This window comes from Carassius auratus, chromosome 20, assembly GCF_003368295.1.
Source record: "Carassius auratus strain Wakin chromosome 20, ASM336829v1, whole genome shotgun sequence".
In the NCBI taxonomy this organism is placed as follows: Eukaryota; Metazoa; Chordata; class Actinopteri; order Cypriniformes; family Cyprinidae; genus Carassius; species Carassius auratus.
Genome location: NC_039262.1, coordinates 2883167 through 2907300, shown reverse-complemented (window position 1 = coordinate 2907300; position 24134 = coordinate 2883167). Strand labels below are relative to the sequence as shown.

Below are 24134 nucleotides of genomic sequence, written 5' to 3'. Positions count from 1 at the left end.
TTCCATACGTCCTTAACTCAACTCGTGTCAAACTTCAGCAGCAGACACTGAACGCTTTTCTTCTTTGTCTCTAAAGGAATGTTCAGGATTTAACGCAGGGAAAATTATTCTGACTTGTTGCTTTAAAAATATATATTTAATATAAAATTGTGGTTAATGTGGTTAACAGTAATGCACTAAGAGTGGAAGTACATAGTGCAATGCAAAAAAAAATGTATACAGTTTTTCAATTCCACAAACACAACATAAACACTTCGATTACTTAAAACTGCAATGTGAAGGAAGGAGCAACATATTTTTTCTTCTTTATTGTGACATTCATAAGTAAATGGATTATAAAAATAGAAAAAAATATATGCGTTTGATTGTTGGAGGTAGATCTGAATGTAAGTTGTATGAAAAAAGAAAATGGGGTTCAGGTGAGCTAAAGAATACAGCATATGTCATTAAAGAGAGAAAATCAAGTATGATATTTAAACATTAAGGTCAAAAATCTATATTAAAGATGCACGGATGAATCGTTCACAATAAGATCTGTAACACACATTCAGAAAATAGAGTACATTTCCATATCCTGCCGACTCTAACATTACATTAATCATAAGGTACCATGATAAAATCTCTTTACCATCCCTAACGGTTTCTAGTTACCTCATAAATCTGTTAAATCTGATAATGCTTGCACGATATTCATGCAATAAAACAAGAAACTAATCTTCAGACAGATAAACATAACTCAAACTAGTGTTGATTTTGTCAGCTATTTTCTATTTGTAAAATGTCCATTATTTTTTATCATATTTAGTCATATTAAGTAAACCTTATATATTTATTTGTGGTCGACTAACCCCGGTTCCACAGACAAGGCTTAAGCTCAGTCCCAGACTAAAATGTAACTCTGTGCTGTTTCAACTGAAAGAAACTTGCACTGACTGATATATATAATATATAATAAATATATATAATATATCAGTGCCTTTTTTCTCAAGATGCACACCAGTAATGTTCTTTTTTTTATAAGCACGTTTATAAAAATTGCTTAAATGCCGTAACTGAACTATGATTTAATACTAGCTTACTCTAAGCCCCGTCTGTGAAACTAGGCCTAAATGTCTCAACATTTTAGTCTAGTTTTAGTCAAAGAAAACCTGAAGTATTTTAATCTAGTTTTATTAAATGAAAACTTGACATTTTAGCAATAAGACTATTATTAATTAACCAATAAATAGAACATCTGCACAGTTAATTTACTTCCATTGGAAGTGCCATGATTTTACTTTTTATTATTATTAAGGCATAAAGCTAAATTATTTAGCTCAAACTGGCTTTTACACAAATGCTGTTTATAGACTGTAAAATTATATTTTATTTATATGTATTGCTATTCCAGCATCTATGGCTTTTTTCATGGCAAGATCAATGTATTCTGAAGGAGTTGTGAACTGCCTCATTTTTTTTAATTTTGCTGTTCTCTATGGACCACTTATAATGTTATACAGATTTTTACTTCAAAAAACATAATTATTTAGAAGTAAAAGGCTATTTTCTGTCCTATTTGGACCCCCATCAGAACGCTCGTTAGTAAATGCCCAGTTATATGATTGGCTAACAGCTGTGTATGTTTGACAGTCTCTGGCCTTCACAGATGGACGCTGCTGTGATATAGGTAAAAATGGGTAAATACTGTAATAACAGACAAAGCAGTAGTGATCACATAATAAAAACAATTACCGTATTTTCTGGACTATAAGTCACACTTTTTTCATAGTTTGGCTGGTCCTGCAACTTATAGTCTGGTGTGACTTATTTATCAAAATTAATTTTACATGAACTAAGAGAAATGAACCAATAGAGAACATTACCCTCTCCAGAGGGTGCTATAATGCTGCTCAGTTCTCCTGTAGTCTACACTGAATACATAGAGCGCCCTCTCGTGGCTGTAGACGGTAATGCTTTTTCTTGGTTCTTGGTTCTAATGCGACTTATAGTCCAGTGCGACTTATATATATATTTTTCCTTGTCATGACATATTTTTGGACTGATGCGACTTATACTCAGGTGCGACTTATAGTCCGATAAATACGGTACTCCTGCTTGTGTTGCGACATACTGTCGAATTCAATATAGTCGCCACAGCATTGTCTTTTAGTTCCAGTCTTTCTGAAAATCCTACATCCAACTGAACCTTGTTTGTAAACAAATCGGCGGTAAAATTAAGTGAACCAAGGACAGAGATTTTACTGACATGGTCTGGAAATAATTTTTTTTTTAATTCATCGTTTGATTTGAGCTATGTTTGCCGCTCTTGTTATTTACACAACGTGCTCAAATCAGTGGGCGGGGCTAAAGATGCAGCGATGTAGAAGCAATCGTTGATCATCTTCTGTGGAGGCGGTGTTTATCAACACTATTACACAAAAAAGTGGCACATTTCACTACCCTTTGGCAAACTGGCTTAAAAAAAGGTTTTTTGACTAACAAGAAAGTTTTGAGCTTTTGAAACGTACAGAATTAATACAACAACTACCTCTAATATATCAAAAGATCAAGATAATTTTGATTTCTTAGTTCATGACCCCTTTAAAAGAAAAACCAATGCTAATAACATCAATGATACAAACATTTTATAAGATTTTAATAGATTGTAAATAAAAGGTACTGTACTTCTGGTGTCTCTCTGACCTTCTCCTTCCTCCAGCGGGCGAGCAACTCCTCTTTCTCTCGGCGGCTGATGTGATAGGGGTCTCCGGCTTGGAAGGTTTCTCTTTGTACGGGACGTCTCCTCAAACTAATGTCCCAGCCCTGCCGGCCCCTCAGACGACCCCCGTCGCTCTACAAGACAAACACGACTCTTTTAGTTGCTTAGGAATACACACATGTTAAATTACAGACTCAAACAGCTCATGCTTTCATGATCTTTACATGTTTTTCAAGGAGATCTTTAGGAATCTTTAGGACTTTCGCAAGGACTTGTTTTGCAGTGTAAACCAATTTGTAGGCGGCTTTATTTACTCTGTGTATGTTTGTGAATTGCAGTGCATATGTAGCCCTAATAAAACACCCGTAACGTGTTCAACAGCCTGTAAACACATTTCTTTGGCATGTTACGACTCACAGTGCCACTTGGGCCAAGTTTCGGCTTTACACATTCATGTCTCTCTCATAAACTAAGCCTGAAATGTTCCATTGGCATGTTCTCATGTTCTTGTGAGCATGTCGTCTATTTCCCATGATCTACACCAAGCAGGAGCAGATTAATCAATCACAGATGGTCAACTCTGTGTGATGAATTAACTAGACTTTTCTGAACCACCCGACTGGGTCCAGACCAATTCGTTTACATTTAAACCAGTTCTCCAAGCAAAATAAAACCAAAATCGCGATATGACTTAATGTGGTTATCACGTTGCAAAGCTGTGATTTAATTAAATAAATAGATGCACTGAACGTTTCAGATTGAAGCATAGCACTGTGTTTGCTAATGATCCAGTGTTTTCAGTTTCTTGTTTCGCACTAAACTCTCGTTTTGAGTTTGGGTCGATGCATTTGGGAACTCAACGTGCGCCAACCATCTTTCCACACTTGTCATAAGAAGCACTTATAATCTATCTGTTGTCAATGAAACATAAGCTTTTTTGGTATATATATATACAGTATGTGTGTTTGCTAATATATATATAATATTATAATAGTTTGAAAACAAATAAAATTAATATTCTTTTATATTAGTTTCGCAATTAGTGTTGTAGTTTTACAGTTGTGCTGTAAAACAAAACATTATTATATTTTTATGCTTAAACACTCCTTGCTAAAAACAAATAAATTTTTATCAAATAAAAAAGCCATTTTATTTTTGACTAAATATTGTAGCCATAGTCCTTTAAATTTGTACATTTATGAAATGTGATTCTCAAAATGTATTATGTTCCTTATTCGACAATATTTTACTGTTTGAGTCCCCACCTCTCCTCTGCTGGTGTCGCTGCTGGTATCGTCCTCTTCAATGTCTGAAAGACAAACACAGAGGTCATTTAGAAGAAAACAAGGCTAAAAGGAAAAACTGACACAGATGGAAAACACTTGGCCAAAGCACTGATGCAAGCCTGCATCAATGTGGAAGTACTTAAGGGGGCGATATAGCTAATGTCAAATGTTTGTTCCATTAAATCAAATATTTATTATTTAGCTAGCTAGTTATAAACATGTTGACAGTTGAAGAGTGTGTCATTGTTTTTACTAAATTGTTCCTGAAAGACGATTCTAAATGAAGAAGTGTACACCCTAATAGCACCTCGTGCCATTCCTTTCATCGCATCCTAAATAGTATTTTCTGACACATTTCACATTTGAAGTCGATCAGACTGACTATAGACAGGTGACTCACGGCGCTCCGGGTGCTGGAGTTTCCGTCTCCCTCGTTTCTTCCGTGGAGTGGAAGGGGCAGAGTCTCCGTCTGCTCCAGAAGGCGTGTCTGTGCCGTTTTGGTGGGTGGAGTCAGGGGAGGAGTCGCTCTGTTCAAGGTTTTTCTTTGAAACACGATTCTCTGCTTCACCGTTAAACCCCGCCTGCTTAATACAGGCCACGCCCTCAATCACACGCCCACAACTATCCACCTATCAGAAGACACATAGAGCGAATGACTCAGCAAATGCCGGATTCGATACATATGTCAGGGAATGAGAGTAATTAAATGGTTACACCCAAAAATGAAAATTAGCCCATAAATTACTCACCCCCGAGGCATCCTAGGTGTACATGACTTTCTTCTTTCAGATGAATCCAGTCAGAGTTATATTCAAAACTGTCTTTGATCTTTCAAGCTATTTAATGGCACTCAGCATGTGTTGTAGTGCATCAGTCCAAAAGAAAAGTAAAATAAAAAGCACTCATCCATAATAAAAAGTCTTTCACACAGCTCCAGTTGGTGAACAAAGGCCTCCTGTCGATGCTTTTTTGTAAGAAAAAATCGTCACTTCTGATCGGCACATGCACAAAGCTGACCTCCATACGTCATCAATAATCATTAAATTGATTACTATGTTTTAAATATGGTTATTTTTCTTACAAAAAGCATCGATTCGCTACAGGAGGATCTTGTTCACCTCCTGGAGCCGTGTGAGACACTCTTTATTATGGATGGGTGCTTTTTATTTCAATTCTTTTGGACTGATGCACTCCAACACCCGCTGTCTGCCATTAAACAGTTTGAATGATCAAAGTAAATTTTCAATATAACTCCGACTGGTTTCGTCTGAAAGAAGAAAGTCATTTACACCTAGGATGCCTTGTGGGTGAGTCATTTTTAGGCTAATTTCCATTTCTGTGTGAACACCCTTTAACGTGGGTGCAGATGTCGCAGGGACTTTCCCTAATTAATGCAGACTAGCAGATGGATATCACTGAGCTAAACTTTTACATTACAATTGTAAGTTACAGCAGTAACACACTAATATCCTTATTTTTTCATTTGAGTGGTGAAGGGGGAAAATATATATTTTCAAAAAAATATATTTATCTCACCTAAATGTTTGATCATGCACAGCATTTTTGCTTTTTTATAATGGTGCATTTGTTGCACAATAGCTTACACACAGAACAAGCCTGATTGCGTGCGCTGTATGTGAGGTTCACACATACTGTGTTTGCAGTGTGTATGCAGTCTATGTGCAGTATGCAAGCAGTGCAGAAGCAACAGGTGCTCACTGTGCTTTCACACAGGAGTCTGCAGTTAATCCATGGCTGATTACTACAAACACAACATTCATCCATTATTTTGATTTCGAATCCAAACATTGTTACTTAAAATGTTTTTTCAACATTGTGATTCTTTTTTTACACAGTACAGTAATAGTCTTTCATAGATGTGTTTAGATGCAATAAATCAAAAACATTTTTTAATGCTTTTTACTTTTGCATTTACTTCTAGATTTATATATTAAGTTGATCAATGAAGTAGCAAAACATTTAAACTACCTTTCTTACGTTATCACAAACAGTCAGCTCGACTGCCTCTTCTTTTGCATTTAAATCTTTATTACTAGCATTCCTACGGTTCATAAAGAACTTTAATTAAGAACTTTAAAATGATTGCATTTGTTTAACTAAAAGCTCTCTTTTCCTTTAAATCTAGCGCCACATAGGCACTGCAAAGAGTGTAATATGTGAACCTGGCGTTATGTGTGTGCGCTGCGAGTATACATGAGCGCACAGTGATTTAAATGGTTTAAACACTAGCAAGAATTAAAAAGACAAAATGTAATTTATAAGCTTTAGTAATGATGCGACCCTGCCTCGATTGAGAAAGTGTCAACTGTGTAGCCTGTAGTTTGCTTATAGTGCAGATGCGATGTGATTTGAAGCCATTTGCGCATTTTTAGAGAAAGAGAGAGCCCACGCAGTGATCCACTCAAGCTGTTTGTGAAATGATGTCTCACAGAAAAGTTTTTAAATTACTTTCAAATAAGTTAATTAATGAAGAAATATGAATTGTACCTCACCTTCAGCATTATATATATATGTCTAAGGGGTTAATGCTCATAAAAAAAAGTTTAGAAACCCATTTGTAAATGAACATTTCCCCTTTTTTCTTTATATATTTTCATCTGTAGCTTCTACTCAGTTCTAGTCTTGAAACCTGATATTTCAAGCATCATTGGCTTTCGTATCATAAACTGCATGCAATATTCTCCATTCGTTGCTTCAGATGAAAACACCTGCTAAATGTTAAATGCAAATATGCATAGATTCATATTGCAAAAGACATACTAAGGTGCAATGACACATTAGTGCTAATGGAGTCACGGATCAGCTAAAGATCAATTATTTCTGCATTACATTTTAAAAGATGCTTCATAAGCATTTACCTCTTTAGAAACAAATAATCAACATCTAACAGTATTCACAACCCATTTTACTGGAATAATGTGACATATTTCTGAGCGAAACTGAATATTGAATTACACAAAACATGATTTTATCTATCAGGGATTGATTATTTCTCTAAAAATGATGTGCATTAAGACAGTAAACAGGGTTTTGGTAGATTTCACATTGACTTAATCATCAATCAATGAAGAAATTAAGCAGGAAATAGCTCAAATGTTTGGGGGCTCCTGGAACGTCCCACAGCGTTACGCGTCTGCAAACTTTATGATGAACAATTAAAGTCTCTTAGGTTCAGTTTGACGAGTGCCGTTGTGACTTTTACTGCTGTCTGTGAGTTAGTAGATGCTAAACACACTCGCATGCGCACATGAATCAGGGCAGTAGCACACATATTAGTGCTTTCTAATGGTGTCTTAAATCAACAGGTGAGAAACTCTATAAACCTCAAAGGACCTGCAGGTGCTTCAACACAAGCGCACACACTTTCTACACATTTTCTTTGAATAAAGAAATATATGGTTGAGTAAGTGAATGCATACGCTACTAGCCACAAAGGCTTGATCTCATGCATGCAAAATGGGTCAAACTCAAATTGAGCGGCTGGAAAGCATCATCAAAGAGTTCATTGCGCTTGCGTACATGTGTGAAGTATGTTTCTGGCCTAAAGCGAAATACATTACACAACAGAAACTCCATGGACATTGCAAGATCAAGGAGATGAAATGGATCTAATCGTTCAGAGGAGCAACTGTACATCAAAGTGCGTAACAAGCCCTGAGGCGAAGGAGAGTGTTTAACATTCATTTACTGAATAAACACTGCAATTCCCACAAGCCTTCTGTGCGTTCAGATCACGATACGGCCGTGATGGTTTCATTAGACATCTGTAGGAAATTTTGTAGTCTTTTTGCCTGGCACTTTTGCAATTTTGTTATAACGTACAACCAGTCTGTTGATATGATAAATGCATGCGTGAAATGTATTGTGGGGTTTAAGCTGGTTTTTAAGACCTTTTTAAGTCCAAGTAAAAAAATGTAAGGAATAGATGGAAGGAGCCCTAAAAAAAACTATCAAAATATAGTTTTTTGATAAATTTAATACCATGACTTAGTCAAGTCACCTTTATTTATATAGCGCTTTAAACAAAATACATTGCGTCAAAGCAACTGAACAACATTCATTAGCAATCAGTGTGTCAATAATGCAAAATGACAGTTAAAGGCAGTTCATCATTGAATTCAGCTATGTCATCTCTGTTTAGTTGAAATAGTGTCTGTTTTTATTTGCAATCAAGTCAATGATATCGCTGTAGATGAAGTGACCCCAACTAAGCAAGCCAGAGGCGACAGCAGCAAGGAACCGAAACTCCATCGGTGACAGAATGGAGATAAAACCTTGGGAGAAACCAGGCTCAGTTGGGGGGCCAGTTCTCCTCTGATCAGACGAAACCAGTTCAATTCCAGGCTGCAGCAAAGTCAGATTGTGCAGAAGAATCATCCGTTTCCTGTGGTCTTGTCCTGGTGGTCCTCTGAGACAAGGTCTTTACAGGGGATCTGTATCTGGGGCTCTAGTGAATATAAGACTTGATTTAAGACCCTTTTAAAGGTCCTATGACATTTCACTTTCTGAGGTTTTTTAAGATTAATATGAGTTCCCCTAGCCTGTATATGGTCCCCAAGTTTCTAGAAATTTGAATCGGTGTAAATTGAGATTTTTCTATCTATCTCTGCCTTTGAGAAAATGGAAGCTCAAACGGGCTGATCTTGAATCTCCTCGTTGTGACGTTGTAACGAGAATTGTTACCTCCCCTTTCTCTGCTTTGCCCGCCCAAATATTTACATATAATTCAGTCGCAATGTCAGCACAGGCGTTTCAAACAGACTTTTATGATATGGATTCGACAGCACCAGCACAAACAGTGAGTAACAGTGTTCATTAATGTCTGATCTGTGATCAGTGATTTCTGAGTGTAGCTAATCATTCAAGTTCACACAGACTTTCTTTCTAAATCGTTTAATACTGATGCATCAGTGAATCAAGCCTGTGACTAAACGATCAACTTCACATTGTTTCTCTTAGTAGCATGAAACAAATCTGTTATTTAAATTGCGATTTAACTACAGAGAGCGATCAAAGAACGCTTGCTTTTTTCCGGAGCTGTTAAACACATCGCGAGTATATCTGCACACTTGCCCAAACTGCCGTTACAATGAATGACGCTGTTATGCTGCACAACGGAGCTCTTACTGTATTCATGTGTTTGCTGTTAGCTGTGGTGAAAGCATTTTGTGAGATAACGTGTTGCAATAATGACGAGATCACTGCATCCACGCAATAAACAGACTCTGTCTACTCAATGCTCATCACTGCAGCCTTTCATGTGATGGAGAAAAGATCGAAAAAATAATTATATAATCAACACTTCCACGATTCGTTAATCTCGACAGCTGTAATAGAAAAAATCGGTATATATATATATATTTGAGAGGGGTTTCACATGTAATATGCATTTCGAATGCAAAGATGTCAGCCAATCACAACAGTTGTGGTTTACTCGGAGTCTCACTGCAGACACGCCCCTTCAAACAGAGCATTCCAGCCAGAGGACTAAAAATGCTTTTTATTTCTAAATTTTAAATGTAAAAATCATACTAACAATACAAGTACACCTAAGGAAACATTAAAAAGCATTTAAAGAAAAGGAAATAATCCATGTCATGGGACCTTTAAGGCCTTAATTTGTTGAAAGGTGAATTAAGACCCTTTTAGGACCCACAGTGCAGTGTTAATGTGTGAAAACCACTAACACGTAAACATCACCTGTGAAAATTTCTCACACTTGAGAGTATCACGTTTTAACATAAACAAAAGAATGGGAATAATTTAATAACAAAAACATGGGAAGAAATGAAAACAACTTTGTTTGTCTAAAATCAAGCTCTGCTTACTTTGGTCAATCATCAACCAGCTTCATCAGGTGCATTCTGGGATGCTTTTTTGACCCTTCTTTTACCATCTACTGGCTATGTCTATTGTAAAATCATATATATATATATATATATATATATATATATATATATATATATATATATATATATATATATATATATATATATATATAAATATTACATCATTTAGTAAAATCTACACACACACACATATACACATATTTATATATATATTTATTTATATATATATATATATATATATATATATATATATATATACACACACACACACACACACACACACACACATACATTTCATATACATTGGCACAGATAATTCTATAGGAATATTTATATGAAATTCTATTATAATTATTAAATACAATTATTACTTTGTGAACACTATATGGAAAGCATGGCATATGTATATATATATATATATATATATATATTCAGTGTATTTTACTAACTTTTTGATAATTATTTTCAATTCTGGTTGTTTGATTACAATGATGCTTCTGACTAAAAATTTCACTACTTTAAAATCTCAATTTCCCAGCAAATGCATATATCAAATATCATTATATCAGCTGACTTCAATCTGGTAAATAAGAGACATTTTTCACAATTCAATCAATTCATCAAAAATAAAAGCCTCACATTCTCCATTTTTGAGCAAACATCCTGCTTTGCTCAAAACTACATCACATAACGGAAGTAAAAAAAGGTCTGCGACTGCGAACAGCGTTTACCATTGACTTGAAGTGCAAGTCTAGAGCAAATGACTTTTAAAGAGACAGTTCACAAAAAAAGCGAAACATCCTCTTATCTTTTCATTTCAAACATGACTTGCCTTATTCAGTGAAACTCAGAAGATACTTGGAAAAACGTACAAAACTTTAAACCTTTCTTGTTGTTGTTCAGTACAATGAATATTGAGTTGGATCCCATTGACTTTTATTGTATGGACAACAAAGTTCTCTTGAGATACTGAGATTTAGAACGACACGAGGGTCAGTAAATGAAGGCATTTCTGGATGAACTGTCCCTTTAAGAACAAGTGAAACATGAACTCAGTCAAGTGTGTCTACACGTTTGACTGGCCGTGTATGTGTGAGCTTCCTTCCTATCAAAACTTCAGCATCTGTTTGGTCCATTAATGCTCGGGTCTCACAGATCAAACCCTGATAGATGCGATTATGTTCACTTTGATGTTCATCTAAAACAATAAGCAAGACACTGATGAGAACTTACCATCATCAGAGACCCACAGACTTCAGCACCTCGTCTTCCTCTCTACCTTCTTCTGTATCTGTCTCTCTCTCTCTCTCTCTTACTCATCAGACTTCCTCCTGGTCATGTGACCACATCTGCTGCAGGCCACAGTTTCCTGCTCATGCCACCGCGCTGGAGTAAACCTACCCTTACCTGTCACTAAATGCTGCGTGGGGGGTGCAAGCGTCTCAGGCTCAGTCACAGGTAGAGTCCCTGACATTACTAAACCGTAGTCAGCTCAGAACGGTTGTAGTTAATCAATAATCATGAAAATACTTACAAGGATAGTTTATGCAGCAATTCTGACACCATTTACTCAATCAAGTTTTTCCAACCTGTATGAGTTTCTACCTTCTGTTGAACACAAAAGAAGATATTTTGAAGAATGTTGGAACACAGACAGTTGCTGGTAGCCAATGACTTCAATAGTGCTTTTTTTCATACTATGGAAGTCAATGGCTACCAGCAACTGTTTGGTTACTCACATTATTCAAAATTATCTTCTTTTACATTCAACAGAAAAAAAAAAACCTCAAAGTTTTGGATCAGCTTGAAGCTGAGTAAATGATTTTCCTCGGTCCGTTTAAGACAGGAACACGTCAGCAAAAAAATGGAAATTATTCACCATCATTTCACTCCGAACCTTTATGACTTTCTTTTTTTCCAGTGCAGACAAAAAGGCGTTTAGAAGAAGTATTTTATATGAAAGTAAAACAAGACAGGTACTACTGAGAGCCATACTATAATTTCCATACAATGGAAACTCATGGTGACTATTAAGTTTTAAGTATTAAAAAATAAATAAAAAAAGCAGCATGAGAATACTAGTAAAATTACTTATGAACTAGATATTCACTATAAATTCAGATTATACAATACTGTTCAAAAGTTAACGATAAGACTTTTTAACGTTTTTGCTCACCAAGGCAACATTTATTTGATTAAAAATACAGTAAAAATTGGAATATTGTGGAATATTTTTACCATTTAAAATGTCTGTTATCTTTTTGAATAATATTTTAAAATTTAATTTATTTCTGTGATGCGCAGCTGTATTTTCATCATCATTACTCCAGTCTTCAGTGTCACATGATCTTCAAAAATCATTCTAATGTGCTGATTAAGAAACATTTCTGATTATAATAATTTTGAAAACAGTTGTGCACTTTTGTGGAAACATTTTTACATTTTTCTGGATTCTTTTATAAATGGAAACTTTATTTTACTTGAAATAGAAATGTTATAAATGGCATTTATATATGTTATGTTACCGTCACTTCTGATCAATATAATGTGTATTCATTTCTTAAATAAAAAAAATATTTTCAAACGTTAGAATGCTAGCTTCGAACAGACGTCTCCATTGAAAAAAAATAAGATCATGCAGGTTTGGAATGACATGAGGGTGAGTAAAGGACAGGAGTGAACTGTCTCTGTTTAAATCACACATGAAGAGCACAGACACATGGAGCTGAGGCTATATCTCATGCAGTATTTGATCAGCTGCTCTTTTTCAATCATGACTCACAGACATTCAGATCAGCTCACAAGCATGCCAAAGAACTACTGCCATACAGAAGACAAGCCAATGAACATCCTATGCAAATATAGTGTTTTATTATGTTTTTTAAAGCTGTGTTCATGTGTGTGAGCCGTAGCTGTGCACACAGTATGTGTGTATGACGCATGTACTCACTCCTGGTGCTTTACGTTTTCGAGCGGGTCGTCCGACTCTTCGTGTTGGTGTGTCCGTCACTCTCTCTTCATGTGTGACCTCACACACTTTTTGTTTAGCCTCTGGACTCTAAAACACACAAACACATCAGAACTACAACAAACACACACACACACACACACACACACACACACACACACACACACACACACAAACACATAAAAACACACTTTTCTTTTTCATTTGAAGTTGTAACCTGAGATAATAGTGACACAGAAGATATTCATTAAAATATTTTCTCTCTAGAAGAAAATGAGTGAGGCGATGACTGCTTCAGCAAACAAACACCTACCAATGACAAAATTCAGCAGAATGAATTCATTTTTTATTATTTTAATATAATTTAAGTTGACATTTAATGTAATAATACAATATTATATATATATCACACCTATATAATAAATAAAAGAATATTATAAAAATAAATGAATACTATTAGAAAAACAAAATAATTTTCAAATGTTACAATTGTAATTTTAAGAACTTTTATCAAAGAGTGTAAAATAATAGAATAAAAAAGGAATTGTACTTTGAAGAACTTATTATAAAATAAAATAATTTCAATTTGAAAGACTTTATTAAAATAATAATAAAAAGGGGTAAATGATCGAAAATGAATTTTAATTTGAAGGACTCTGATCTATGAGTGTATAATAAAAGAATAACAATAATAAATGAATGAATTTGAAGTATTTATTAGCATAAAATAAAACTAAATAAAATAAAACAGATTTTTAATTTGAAGGACTTTAATCTGTGAAAAGAAAAGAAAGGAAAAAGTAAAAAGGAATGAAACTGAAGGATCTATGAGCACTTAATAAGCTAAAATAAAGGAACTTTAATATTAAGGACTTTGATCTATGAGTGTATAATAAAATAAAACTAAACAAAATAAAATAATAAAATAAAATAGATTTAAGGACTTTAAGGAGCATATTTTCCAGAGACAAATTCACACACACACACACACACACACGTGCGCGCGTGCAGATCCGTCTGGACTCTCTCAGTGGGGATCCAGTCTGATGAGAGCGGTTACTAAGGTGAAAATGCTGCTTAGCAACTGTCTCCAGCAGGTCATGATGCTGCTCTACCGAACAAAACCGTGAGGTCATTTCCCTGGCAACAATCCCGGCAACCATGTGCCCACTAATGTTATTTATCCGCTAGTGTTATCACACACAACCATAAGCCACAACACATTGTGCAGATCTAATTCAAGAAGCCTCCCGTGTCTCTCATGAATCGTTCTGTCCTAACCTTTGAGACAACATCAAGTTTAATCAGTCCCCACAGGTCAGGGGTCACCCGGGGAGTACTTCTGCAAACGAGTGTGTGTGTGAAACTGCCAGAATGTATGTTAATAGTCATTAAACATTAACCTCAAGTCCATTAGAGATATGAAAACCACCAATGAACGTGATATGAACTCCACTCATCTGTGTTGCATCATATTAGTCGACTGTGGGTCAGTGGAGCGTAATGGAGCAATCAAAGACTTCAGCCTCAATCAAGAGAGACGTGATGAACCGTAACCACAGTCTAAAGACTAATGTCAGCTAAATACCAAATATATATGAGGAAACAGTGGGAAACCTGAAGGCTTTTGTGTTTTAAAGACTAAAATTGTAGTATTTATAATAGTAGAAATGATTTCTATTCAAATAAATGCTGTTCTTTTGTACTTTTTCTAGCCAGCAGAGAATACCAAGAACAATTTACATTAACTTCGGAACTGTTTTTAATATTGATAATAATCCGAAATGTTTCTTGATCAGTAAATCAGTATATTAGAATGATTTCTGAAGATCATGTGACTCTGAAGACTCGAGGAATGATGCTGAAAATATAGCTGTGCATCACAGGAATAAATAACATTTTACAACAGACAACAGACAGTTATTTTAACTTGTAATAATATTTCACAATATTATATTTTTAGTGTAGTTGCAATCAAATAAATGCAGCCTTGGTGAGCAGAAACTTTTTTTTTTATTCAAAAACGTTTTTTTTTAATCGTACCGATCCTAAACTTTTGAACGGTAATGTATAATCGCAATTCACAGTGTACTTTTTATTTTACTGTATTTTTGATTAGATTTGCATTTCTAATGATATTATATATAACTAGTTATTCATTTTTAACAGATAATTATTTTGATTTATTAAACATTTGTAATTATTTTGAAAAGTACTTAAAAAAAGGTTGATCAAGAGTCATTTCAAAACAAACAGAATATATATATACACATACACACACACACACACACACAGTATATACACAAACATTACACAGAAATCGCATAATTAAATATCGTATGATATACTGCAATCTTTCAGTGCCTTATATTAAATAATACAGAGCTAAACATGGAAGTAATTGTACTAATATAATAATTAGTTGTAATTATCATAGGTTGGCTGTTTTACAACATGACTCAGTATGTCAGTGTTTAACAGTAAAGCAGAGTATTACATCAGAACATCAGAGCGCGGAGACATTTTGTGTCTGCTTTTGTCATCTCCGGATTATTTCGGTCATCAGTGGGTTATTTTGGGCCACTGCTGTTGCCAAGCAACCAGAATGGGCCGGGAACAGGAGGAAGTTCCCTGGTGTAACGAATCTGTTGGGTCCAGCACCTCTCTCTCTCTCTTCCACACACTCCGCTCTCCATCTTTAGGTAAAGTCACACACATATATATAAAAGCTGATATGATTTAATAAAATACACCTCCACACTGTCCTATAGGCACCAAATTAAATCAATGGAAAATATAACATTTAAAATAATTTAAATATATAATAATATATATGACAATATAATATATTATAATATTAAAAAATATATATTTGCTTTATTAAAAAAATCGAAGTATTATAATTAAAATAATTCCCATTCTTTTTCAAATCCTCTGTTGAAATCCTATTATTAGCATTCACAATAACACCAAAAGCATGGATGCCGACACAAATATGGCTAATTATAAATTCATATTGAGTTTTACATGAGTAAAATTTGTTTTCAATCATTTTTTTTTCAGTTAGAATAAAGCATATCCAGGACAAGTGTTGAATGTGTGAGCTCCTCATTTAATTGGGTCGATTTTCTCTGCCAAAGCAAACACTGATATGATCACTGCCATAAATACTATATCAGCCGATAAATAACTTAAGCCGGGTTCACAGAGGGCATCTGAATGAGCAGAGCAATACAATACAACGCAAACAACACACACATCCCAGATCTCAAACACACCTTTTGCCCTCCGCAAGATCGATTACTAAAGCTCTAGTAACTGATTCACCTGCTCAACAGACCAAAGTTGGTGCAAAACCCAATGAAAACACTACAGTTAACCAGCTCACCCCCCCAACATGTACTGTCTTTTCAATACACATTAACACAGATCTTTAGACTGGAAATCGCTCACATCATTACTAGATTGCTAGGTTTAGGTGTAAACTGGCTCTCTTCCCTGCAAAATACACCGTAAAACTAATTCACCGACAATATTACATGAAAATCTACCACAAGCCTCACCTCACATGACTTCGAGCTGCATAGGTTTGTTAGACAAGGCTTTCTAAACACTGTAAGGCCAACGTACATACAGTAAACTACCGAGGCTGTGTGCTGCTCCAACAGCTGAAAACAGATTTATAATAACCGAACGGCCGTTAAACTGGAAAATGAAGAGTTACGGAGAGTTACTAGAGCGTTTCATACACACCCACAGTCGTAACCTCAATGACACTGCGGCGGTTTCTCTCGAGATTCCTGAGGTCAGTAGGACGGTAAAATCTCTCTCTCTGACGGGTTCCAGGTTAATACTCATCCGTGATTTTAATGAGTTTCCCTAATCATCCATGTGGTTATTTCGCCTACTGATTCCAAAGATGGGCCATTTCAGTTAAAGAGAACATTTGACTAGAACTGAGGTGAGATTGTATTAGTTTAAATTGGTTAGTTCTGTCATCACAGGGACCTATACAGGTATAACACAAAAAATGCTACAATAACATCAAATTAATGCCATAATTTTAGATTATTGCAACTTGGATGACATACATTACTAGCCTTACAACTTAAGGTACAGCATCTATAATACAAGTGTAACATATCTTTCTTAATATAGGCTAGATTTTTTTGCTTTTAAGCTAAAAACATTTTGCGCAACATGCATACAAAGACAAAATGGACATAGTCCAATTATTTAAGTGTGATCTGACAAAGAACGGTAAAAAGGCTAATTTAAGATCATTTCGGCCCCCTTGTAGCAATTGTGATTGCGTAGCGAGCGTTTGTGTTCACGTTAGGCTACTTGCGCAAAGCGTTCATATGACATTTTGGTAAAACTTATTCAACTTATTTACACGAAAATTTGTATCTAATGAGATTGGAAAGCCTTTAATATATTGCTTATTATAAGGGCATTTCATTTTTCTTATTGTTTAACAAATTCCAAGCATTGTTTTGTGTTTATTAACACCACATTTATTCTAAAATCGAGTGTTGTGCAAAAAAAGGCTCCATAATCGACTTAATATTTATAATAATTGATTGTTTTGCCGCTTACATGAGCGATAAAAACAAGATATACTCAAATCAAAACATTCATCCCTTATGAAAATTGACCATGGTTTTATTCTAGTTTTTTTGGCGTTTTGATTACCATTGGTATAACCATATTGTTTTACTACAAAGAAGACCATGGTTAAATTATGTTTAGTGTGGCAAAATCATTGTTAGTTTCTGGCAACCATGGTTTAACTATAATTACCATGTTTTTTGTTTTTTAATTTCCAGCAAAACCATGGTTAATTTTCGTAAGGAATGTAGACTACTTTATTTAAAGGCTTTAAACTAATAAGCAACGTTTTACACGGAAATACAAGTATTTTTTTAGATGTTGTGAACAGAGTATTTGTTTTCTCAACCGTTTATTTCTTTTAAACAGTTTTCAGACGTCTTTTAGTTTATAGCCGACTGCACAGCCGTATCTGCGCCGCCAATCAAGTGACGCGTCAAAAGTAGAACGTTGCGTCATATTTAACGAAATCGGATTAAAGAGCGTGCATACAGTGCAAGCGCGCGCTTCGCTGAATACAGCATTCTAACTGGAGCGTTCTAGTTTAGTCTCTTAGACCTCGTAGACGCTGTAAATAGGTGTGTTTTACTCGCAGCCTGGTGTGTCCTTCTCACTTTGCCCGTGTCAGGCGGCTTCCATTCGGTTCCCCAGCACACACACACACACACACACACACACACACAAACCAGTGGCTCTTACCGTTTTGTTCTCCGCTGCGTCACAGTCCAGATCAAGAGGCATGATGAAACAAAAACACACTACAGGCCTGATCGATGCATTTGAAATCAACGCAAATGAAATAAAAGACATTAAAATGCTGAGGGACTTTTGTGGCGATGAAACTGATCCACCTTCTGACCATCAAATCCTCCTTCTCCCTAAGAAACCAAACACAACAACGACCGTATTAATTTATTTCTGGAGTAAAATTGACATTTATATATTGACAGTGCATGGTTGTAGGAAATCTGATGATTTATTCTGGCAAAAATCTATGAAAGGCGACACATTTTGTAAGAGCATAACAGGAAACACAAGTAGGCTATCTATAATGTTTCCCTCATTATCCCCTGGTATATATAAATGAGGCAAGATTGTCTTATCACATCAAAAAAGACTTGATTTGCGTCCACAGAAGACAAACAGCAGCCAGTTTGTGGTTTAATGTGGAGAGTCTGTAACATGGCGGGCGTTGAATCCCTGCCAGCTTGTCTTTGCGCTTTATAACGCGGCCGCGTCGCGTCGCGTCAACACGCGTTAGTTCCATGACGCGCTGGAAAAACGAGCGCACTTCTCGTGTATTTATAACATCTCATTCATTTTCACATAATATCTCATTTAAAAAGCTCCGACATATCATTTAAACACCACATGAGGAGCTTTTTCTGATTATGAGCGAAAAGATTTTGCTGTCATCTTATTCACATAAAATTAGATTTGATAATAAAAAAAAACTCTCGCACGCAAAGTTGGTTAAAACAAAACTGTAAAAGATGACGTGTATCGCTCGTCATCAGTAAAAACTTGCTCTTTTTTCTGCCAAGACTGAGTCTATAGACATCTTCAAGAAATTTTTAAACAGGCCTATTTTGAGAATACCTAATGTTTGATAAATCATTAGTTGACATTAATGAAAAATACACGAAATTTAAGACTAACTTTTTGTAAACGTTACGTTTTGATAAACTACAATATGATGCTCGCCAGATTTGATTAATTAATTACATCTATTAAATGTAACTTAAGTAGGCTATTTTTTTAAACACACAATGAGCCATTAGGAAAAGGAAATTCGGCCTGGCCTCTATTTCAGATCCATCTAAACACACAATAGGGCGTTTCTGATGTTAAACAATGAGCAAGTAGAAGAAATGAAAGGGAAAACCCAGAATAAAGTTTTTACAACACATTCAGGTTCATCACAGGATCATCTTCTTATCAAAAAAATAAATTAAAAATAAAAATAAATACCTTTTCACTGTATTTCACTCTTTGGAGATTACAAAGTTCTTGATGTTATTAAATGTTCTTCATAATGTTTTAAAAGCACCAGATGCTTTCTATTTTTTCGTGCTCCTTTTGCTGTAATATTACTATTATTTCTGAGCATTTAGAAAGAGCTCAAGGTGGTCACAAAGTTGCACAAGTGGTTAGAAGCGTGACCTGGTGGGGGTCACAGTCCACACATGACACCTGACACAGGTGTCCTCGCAGTGGACAGACCTTCATGAATAAACACAAACTCAAAAAACGCATATTAAATTACAGTTAATAATAGACCATGAGCCTAATACACTAATATAGGTCAAGAGCTTTCATGCTTTATAAATGTATTTTATGAATATTTGAAACCTCATTAACATCAGAAACCAATGAATATAACATATTTTGCAATAAATCACATTTGCACGAATAATCCTGAAAGAGGCCTCGCTTGAATTAACATCTCAAAATCAACCAGAAGAGCTTGCAGTTATTTTTAACCTTCGCTTCTCACGGAAGAGGAATAGTTACACTCTAAGTTAAGATAAAGTCAAAGTTATTGATAGATATTGCATTAAATCCTGATGATGAAGTGTAATGCCGGTTCACAGATTTCAAGCTCGCTTCATTCACACATTCATTTCGCGAACTGAACTGAATTAATATGTCATATGAACTCAGGCGAGCGGAGAGAATAGAGAACTCTTTTAAGGCAGCAGCTGCTGGATTTTGCGTCGCACATCTGCGCAGATCTGAAATCATCATCTTCATCATCATCGTCATCTTCCTCCTCCTCATATGCTAGAGAAAAGCTCGGTGTGTGTGTATATCTGCGTGAATTACCCGTTTCGCCATGCAGCCCCGGGCCTGAACCCTCCGGTGGTCGCGCGCTGCCCGTCTTCCCTCCGCGTCTCTCCCCGTCCTGACCCTCCCCCGGCACCGGCACCGGCCTGCTCCGCTCCGCCGTCTAGGGCTTCAGACGCCGCAGAGGCCCGTCAGCGGGAAGGAAGCTATAGCGGGGTCCTAGAGTCCGTTAGATCTGGATCAGCAGTGACGTCACAGTAATCGCGCACGCTGGAGAGATCCATGAAACACGTGATTTTTCAGGCATTATAACTTTTCTTCGCGTCTAGTTAAACATTTCTATGTTATGTCCGTGTTTTACTTACAGGTCGGTTGCTATACCTTGATTTTACAGTGTAATTTGACACACTGCTGAAGGTCAGTTAGGGTCTCAAGGAATCTCAAGGAAAATGTGTACCATATTTTTGTTCTTGAAAATGTTCTTGAAATAAGTCAAAAACATTTAAATACGTATTTGATAAAAAAATACATTAAAAACGGTATTACTGTTAAATATTATTTACAATGCAAAACAACTTATTTCTATTTGGATATAGGCTATATATTAAATTAAATTAAATTTATGCATTTAGCAGACGGCTTTTATCCAAAGCGACTTACAGTGCATTCAGGCTATCAAATTTTTTTACCTATCATATAGGTTACTATATATACAGTGGGGACTGAAAGTTTGGGGCACCCCTTGCAGAATCTGTGAAAAATATGAGTAATTTTCAAAAAAATAAGAGAGATCATACTAAATGCATGTTATATTTTATTTAGTACTGTCCTGAGTAAGATATTGTGCATAAAAGATATTAACATTTAGTCCACAAGACAAAAAAAAATGCTGAAATTATTAAAATAACCCCACTCAAAAGTTTGGGAACCCTTGGTTCTTAGTACTGGTGTTCTGTTACCTGATGATCCTCGGCTGTCTTTCTGTTTTGTGATGGTTGTGCATGAGTCCCTTGTTTGTTCTGAACAGTTAAACTGAGCAGCGTTCTTCAGAAAAATCTTTAAGGTCCTGCAGATTCTTTCAGTTTTCCAGCATCTTTGCATATTTGAAACCCCTTTCCAGCAGTGACTGTATGATTTTGAGATACATCTTTTCAGACTGAGGACATTTGAGGGACTCAAACACAACTATTTAAAAAGATTCAAACATTCACTGATGCTCCAGAAGGAACAAGATGCATTAAGAGCTGGGGGGTGAAAACTTTTGGAATTTGAAGATCAATTGTTAAATTGTACTTTTATTTGTGTACCGGGAAACATACAAATATCTTCTGTTGCTTACGAAGGGCAGAACTAAATGGAAAACAATTATATTTCAACAAAATAAGAAAAATTTGTCCATCTTCATCGTGTTCAAAAGTTTTCACCCCCCAGCTCTTAATGCATCTTGTTTCCTTCTGGTAGCATCAGTGAACGTATGTATAGGTATTTATTTTCTATATATTTTCTACACACTGATAACGGATAAAGATGTGAATTTTTTTTTATTTGATGGTATTAAATAATAATTAAATAACATTGTTAAATATTATTACAATGTAAAACAATGTGTTTCTATTTTATTAGGTAAAATATAAATTTTTCATATTCATATATATATATATATATATATATATATATATATATATATATATATATAACTGCCTCCTCAATTTTAAAACACCACCATATATATATATGGTAATAACAATAAATTATGCATATTACATACAAGTGTAAACCAAACCCTCATCCTAACCCTTACCCATATAGGTCAGTGCATGTAGTTCTTTAATATTACTCTGTACTTAAATGTATAAATACTGTAACAAGGGGCACCCATAAAATAAAGTCCAAGCAAAAATGCCAATTCATTCAGTACCATGTAATACATTTGTATAACCATGGTACCATTTTTTTGAGGGATTTGACCTCTCCAATGGGCCAAATGCAGAATAATATAACTGTAAGAGAGAGAGAGACAGACAGACAGGGAAAGCGAGACAGGGCGAGAATGGTGTCCTTGAGTGAATCTCTGCAGCGTCTTATTCTGTCACACACAGATTTCCCCCAGAGTACACGTCTGTTCATGTGCTCTCATTAAAATTCATTCCACGTATTGCCTGCTCACGCTGGCAGCGTGCCGGAGGGACCTCCGACTGCCCATCTCTCTCTCTCTCTCTCTCTCACACACACACACCACACACAACACACCACACACAGGTACTCATTGTGAGGGGGGAGTCATTGACACTCTCAGATCTCACTTATACTGTTGACAAACAGGAACGAAACGATGCAACTCCTAACAAGAGAAAGAGAAGTTATATATACAAACTTATACAAAGAGAAAGATACTAGAGACGAGTACATGCTTTTAGTGCATAGAAGTAGTATGCAAATATGGCCACAACCACTGAGAGCATCATATTACAAGAGTAGGAAATCTGTTTCCACAGTAGAATACAACAAGAACCCAAACAAAAATATCATATCTGCAACTTCTTATCAGAAAAATGTTGTGCTTAAACCTCACAGTCACAATTCAGTTATACACAAAGAATTGTGAGACGACTTAAGAATTTTTCTCGCAATTCTCAGTCCTCACAATTTTGACCAAGTTTTTATCGCAGTTCTGAATTTTTATTTCACAATTTAGATTTTGTTTTCTCAGTAATTTGGAGAAACAAAGGTCCAACTTGAGATAAGTCACACTTTTTCTAATTTATTTCTTTTTAAAACTTTTTTGTAAAAAAAAAAAAATAATTTTGTAATTGCAAATATATAAAATTAATTGTGAGAATTCCTATCCCCCCCTCAGAATTGCAATTTTATATCTGCAATTCAGAGTATATATCTCTCAATTTAAATTTTTCTATAGGAATTGTGAGATAAAAAAGTCACAATTGTAATTTTTTTTATTCCATAGTGGAAAAGGGGTCAATATTAAAGAGAAAAGAAAAAAAATACTCCAGTCTTTTGGTTTGTTTTCAAGATATCATTTATTCTGAACACAACAAATCATCACTTGAAATCACATGCATGTAAATCACAGCCTCATTTCAGTAAAATTTGCTTCTTAAAAAATATTAAAGTTGTTCGGTGCAAAGAGCGAAAAACACTGCGGCTACCGGCACCGTAATGATCTCCTGCACCAAACCAGCCAACTTTCACAGAAGAGATCTTGATCCGAAGGGCACAGGAAGTGATGTCATTAAGCCCCATGTACCGCAGGTAGAATCACATGATGCAGAGGTCCAGAAACAAATGACTCCATGAATTAACTTAGCGGAAAAAAAAAAAAAAACTAAATATGGACTAAAGTTTAACCCAAAAGTCAAGAGTAAATATGATGAAAGACTTCAAACAAACTAAACCACCAAGTCATTTTTGGCAGATATTTAAGAAAAATGAAATGAAGGCATCAATATGATTCACATTCCAGCTTTACACAACACACAACTGTGTAGAAAGGCACAAAAAGTACACACACATCCAGAAAAACACACAGCAGCGTCAGACGTGAGCGCAAATGTTTGTAGGTAAGAAATGTCCATTCATAGGAAATATGACTACAAACATTGCTTCTAGAAAGAAGAAATCAACAAAACGATTAGTAAACCTCTCCCAGTAATAGGAGCACAGTACATCCACCTCTTCATTAATGTACCTATTTTGAAAATTCTATAAAACTAAATCAATTTGATCTTAAATATTACATAAATGCTGAACTGGACTTCTGAACTCAAACATTTGAAATGACCAAAATATTTCCTCAAATGTACACTGAAAAAGCTGCTAAAATGCTGTCCGTCTACTGAAAATAAATAAAAAAGTAAATCAAAATAAATTACAGTAATGAACTCGACCCTTTCTTT

General features: G+C 35.3%; 1 protein-coding gene across 2 annotated transcripts; it reads right to left on the bottom strand.

Moving 5' to 3' along the window:
• Positions 1 to 2619: 2619 nt before the first annotated feature.
• LOC113120548 (DNA (cytosine-5)-methyltransferase 3A-like) lies at positions 2620 to 20350 on the bottom strand. 2 transcript variants are annotated; one of them, XM_026290416.1, is made up of 6 exons: positions 20260 to 20350; positions 18133 to 18311; positions 12805 to 12912; positions 4385 to 4613; positions 3964 to 4007; positions 2620 to 2832 (listed from the first exon to the last, which is right to left on the bottom strand). In XM_026290416.1, the coding sequence occupies exons 2-6, from the start codon at positions 18241 to 18243 to the stop codon at positions 2635 to 2637; spliced, it is 690 nt and encodes a 229-aa protein (XP_026146201.1). In that variant the 5' UTR covers positions 18244 to 18311; positions 20260 to 20350; the 3' UTR covers positions 2620 to 2634. The 2 variants fall into 2 exon arrangements, with proteins under 2 accessions (XP_026146201.1, XP_026146202.1); XM_026290417.1 differs by lacking the exons at positions 12805 to 12912; positions 18133 to 18311; positions 20260 to 20350 and adding an exon at positions 11088 to 11180.
• Positions 20351 to 24134: the final 3784 nt, after the last annotated feature.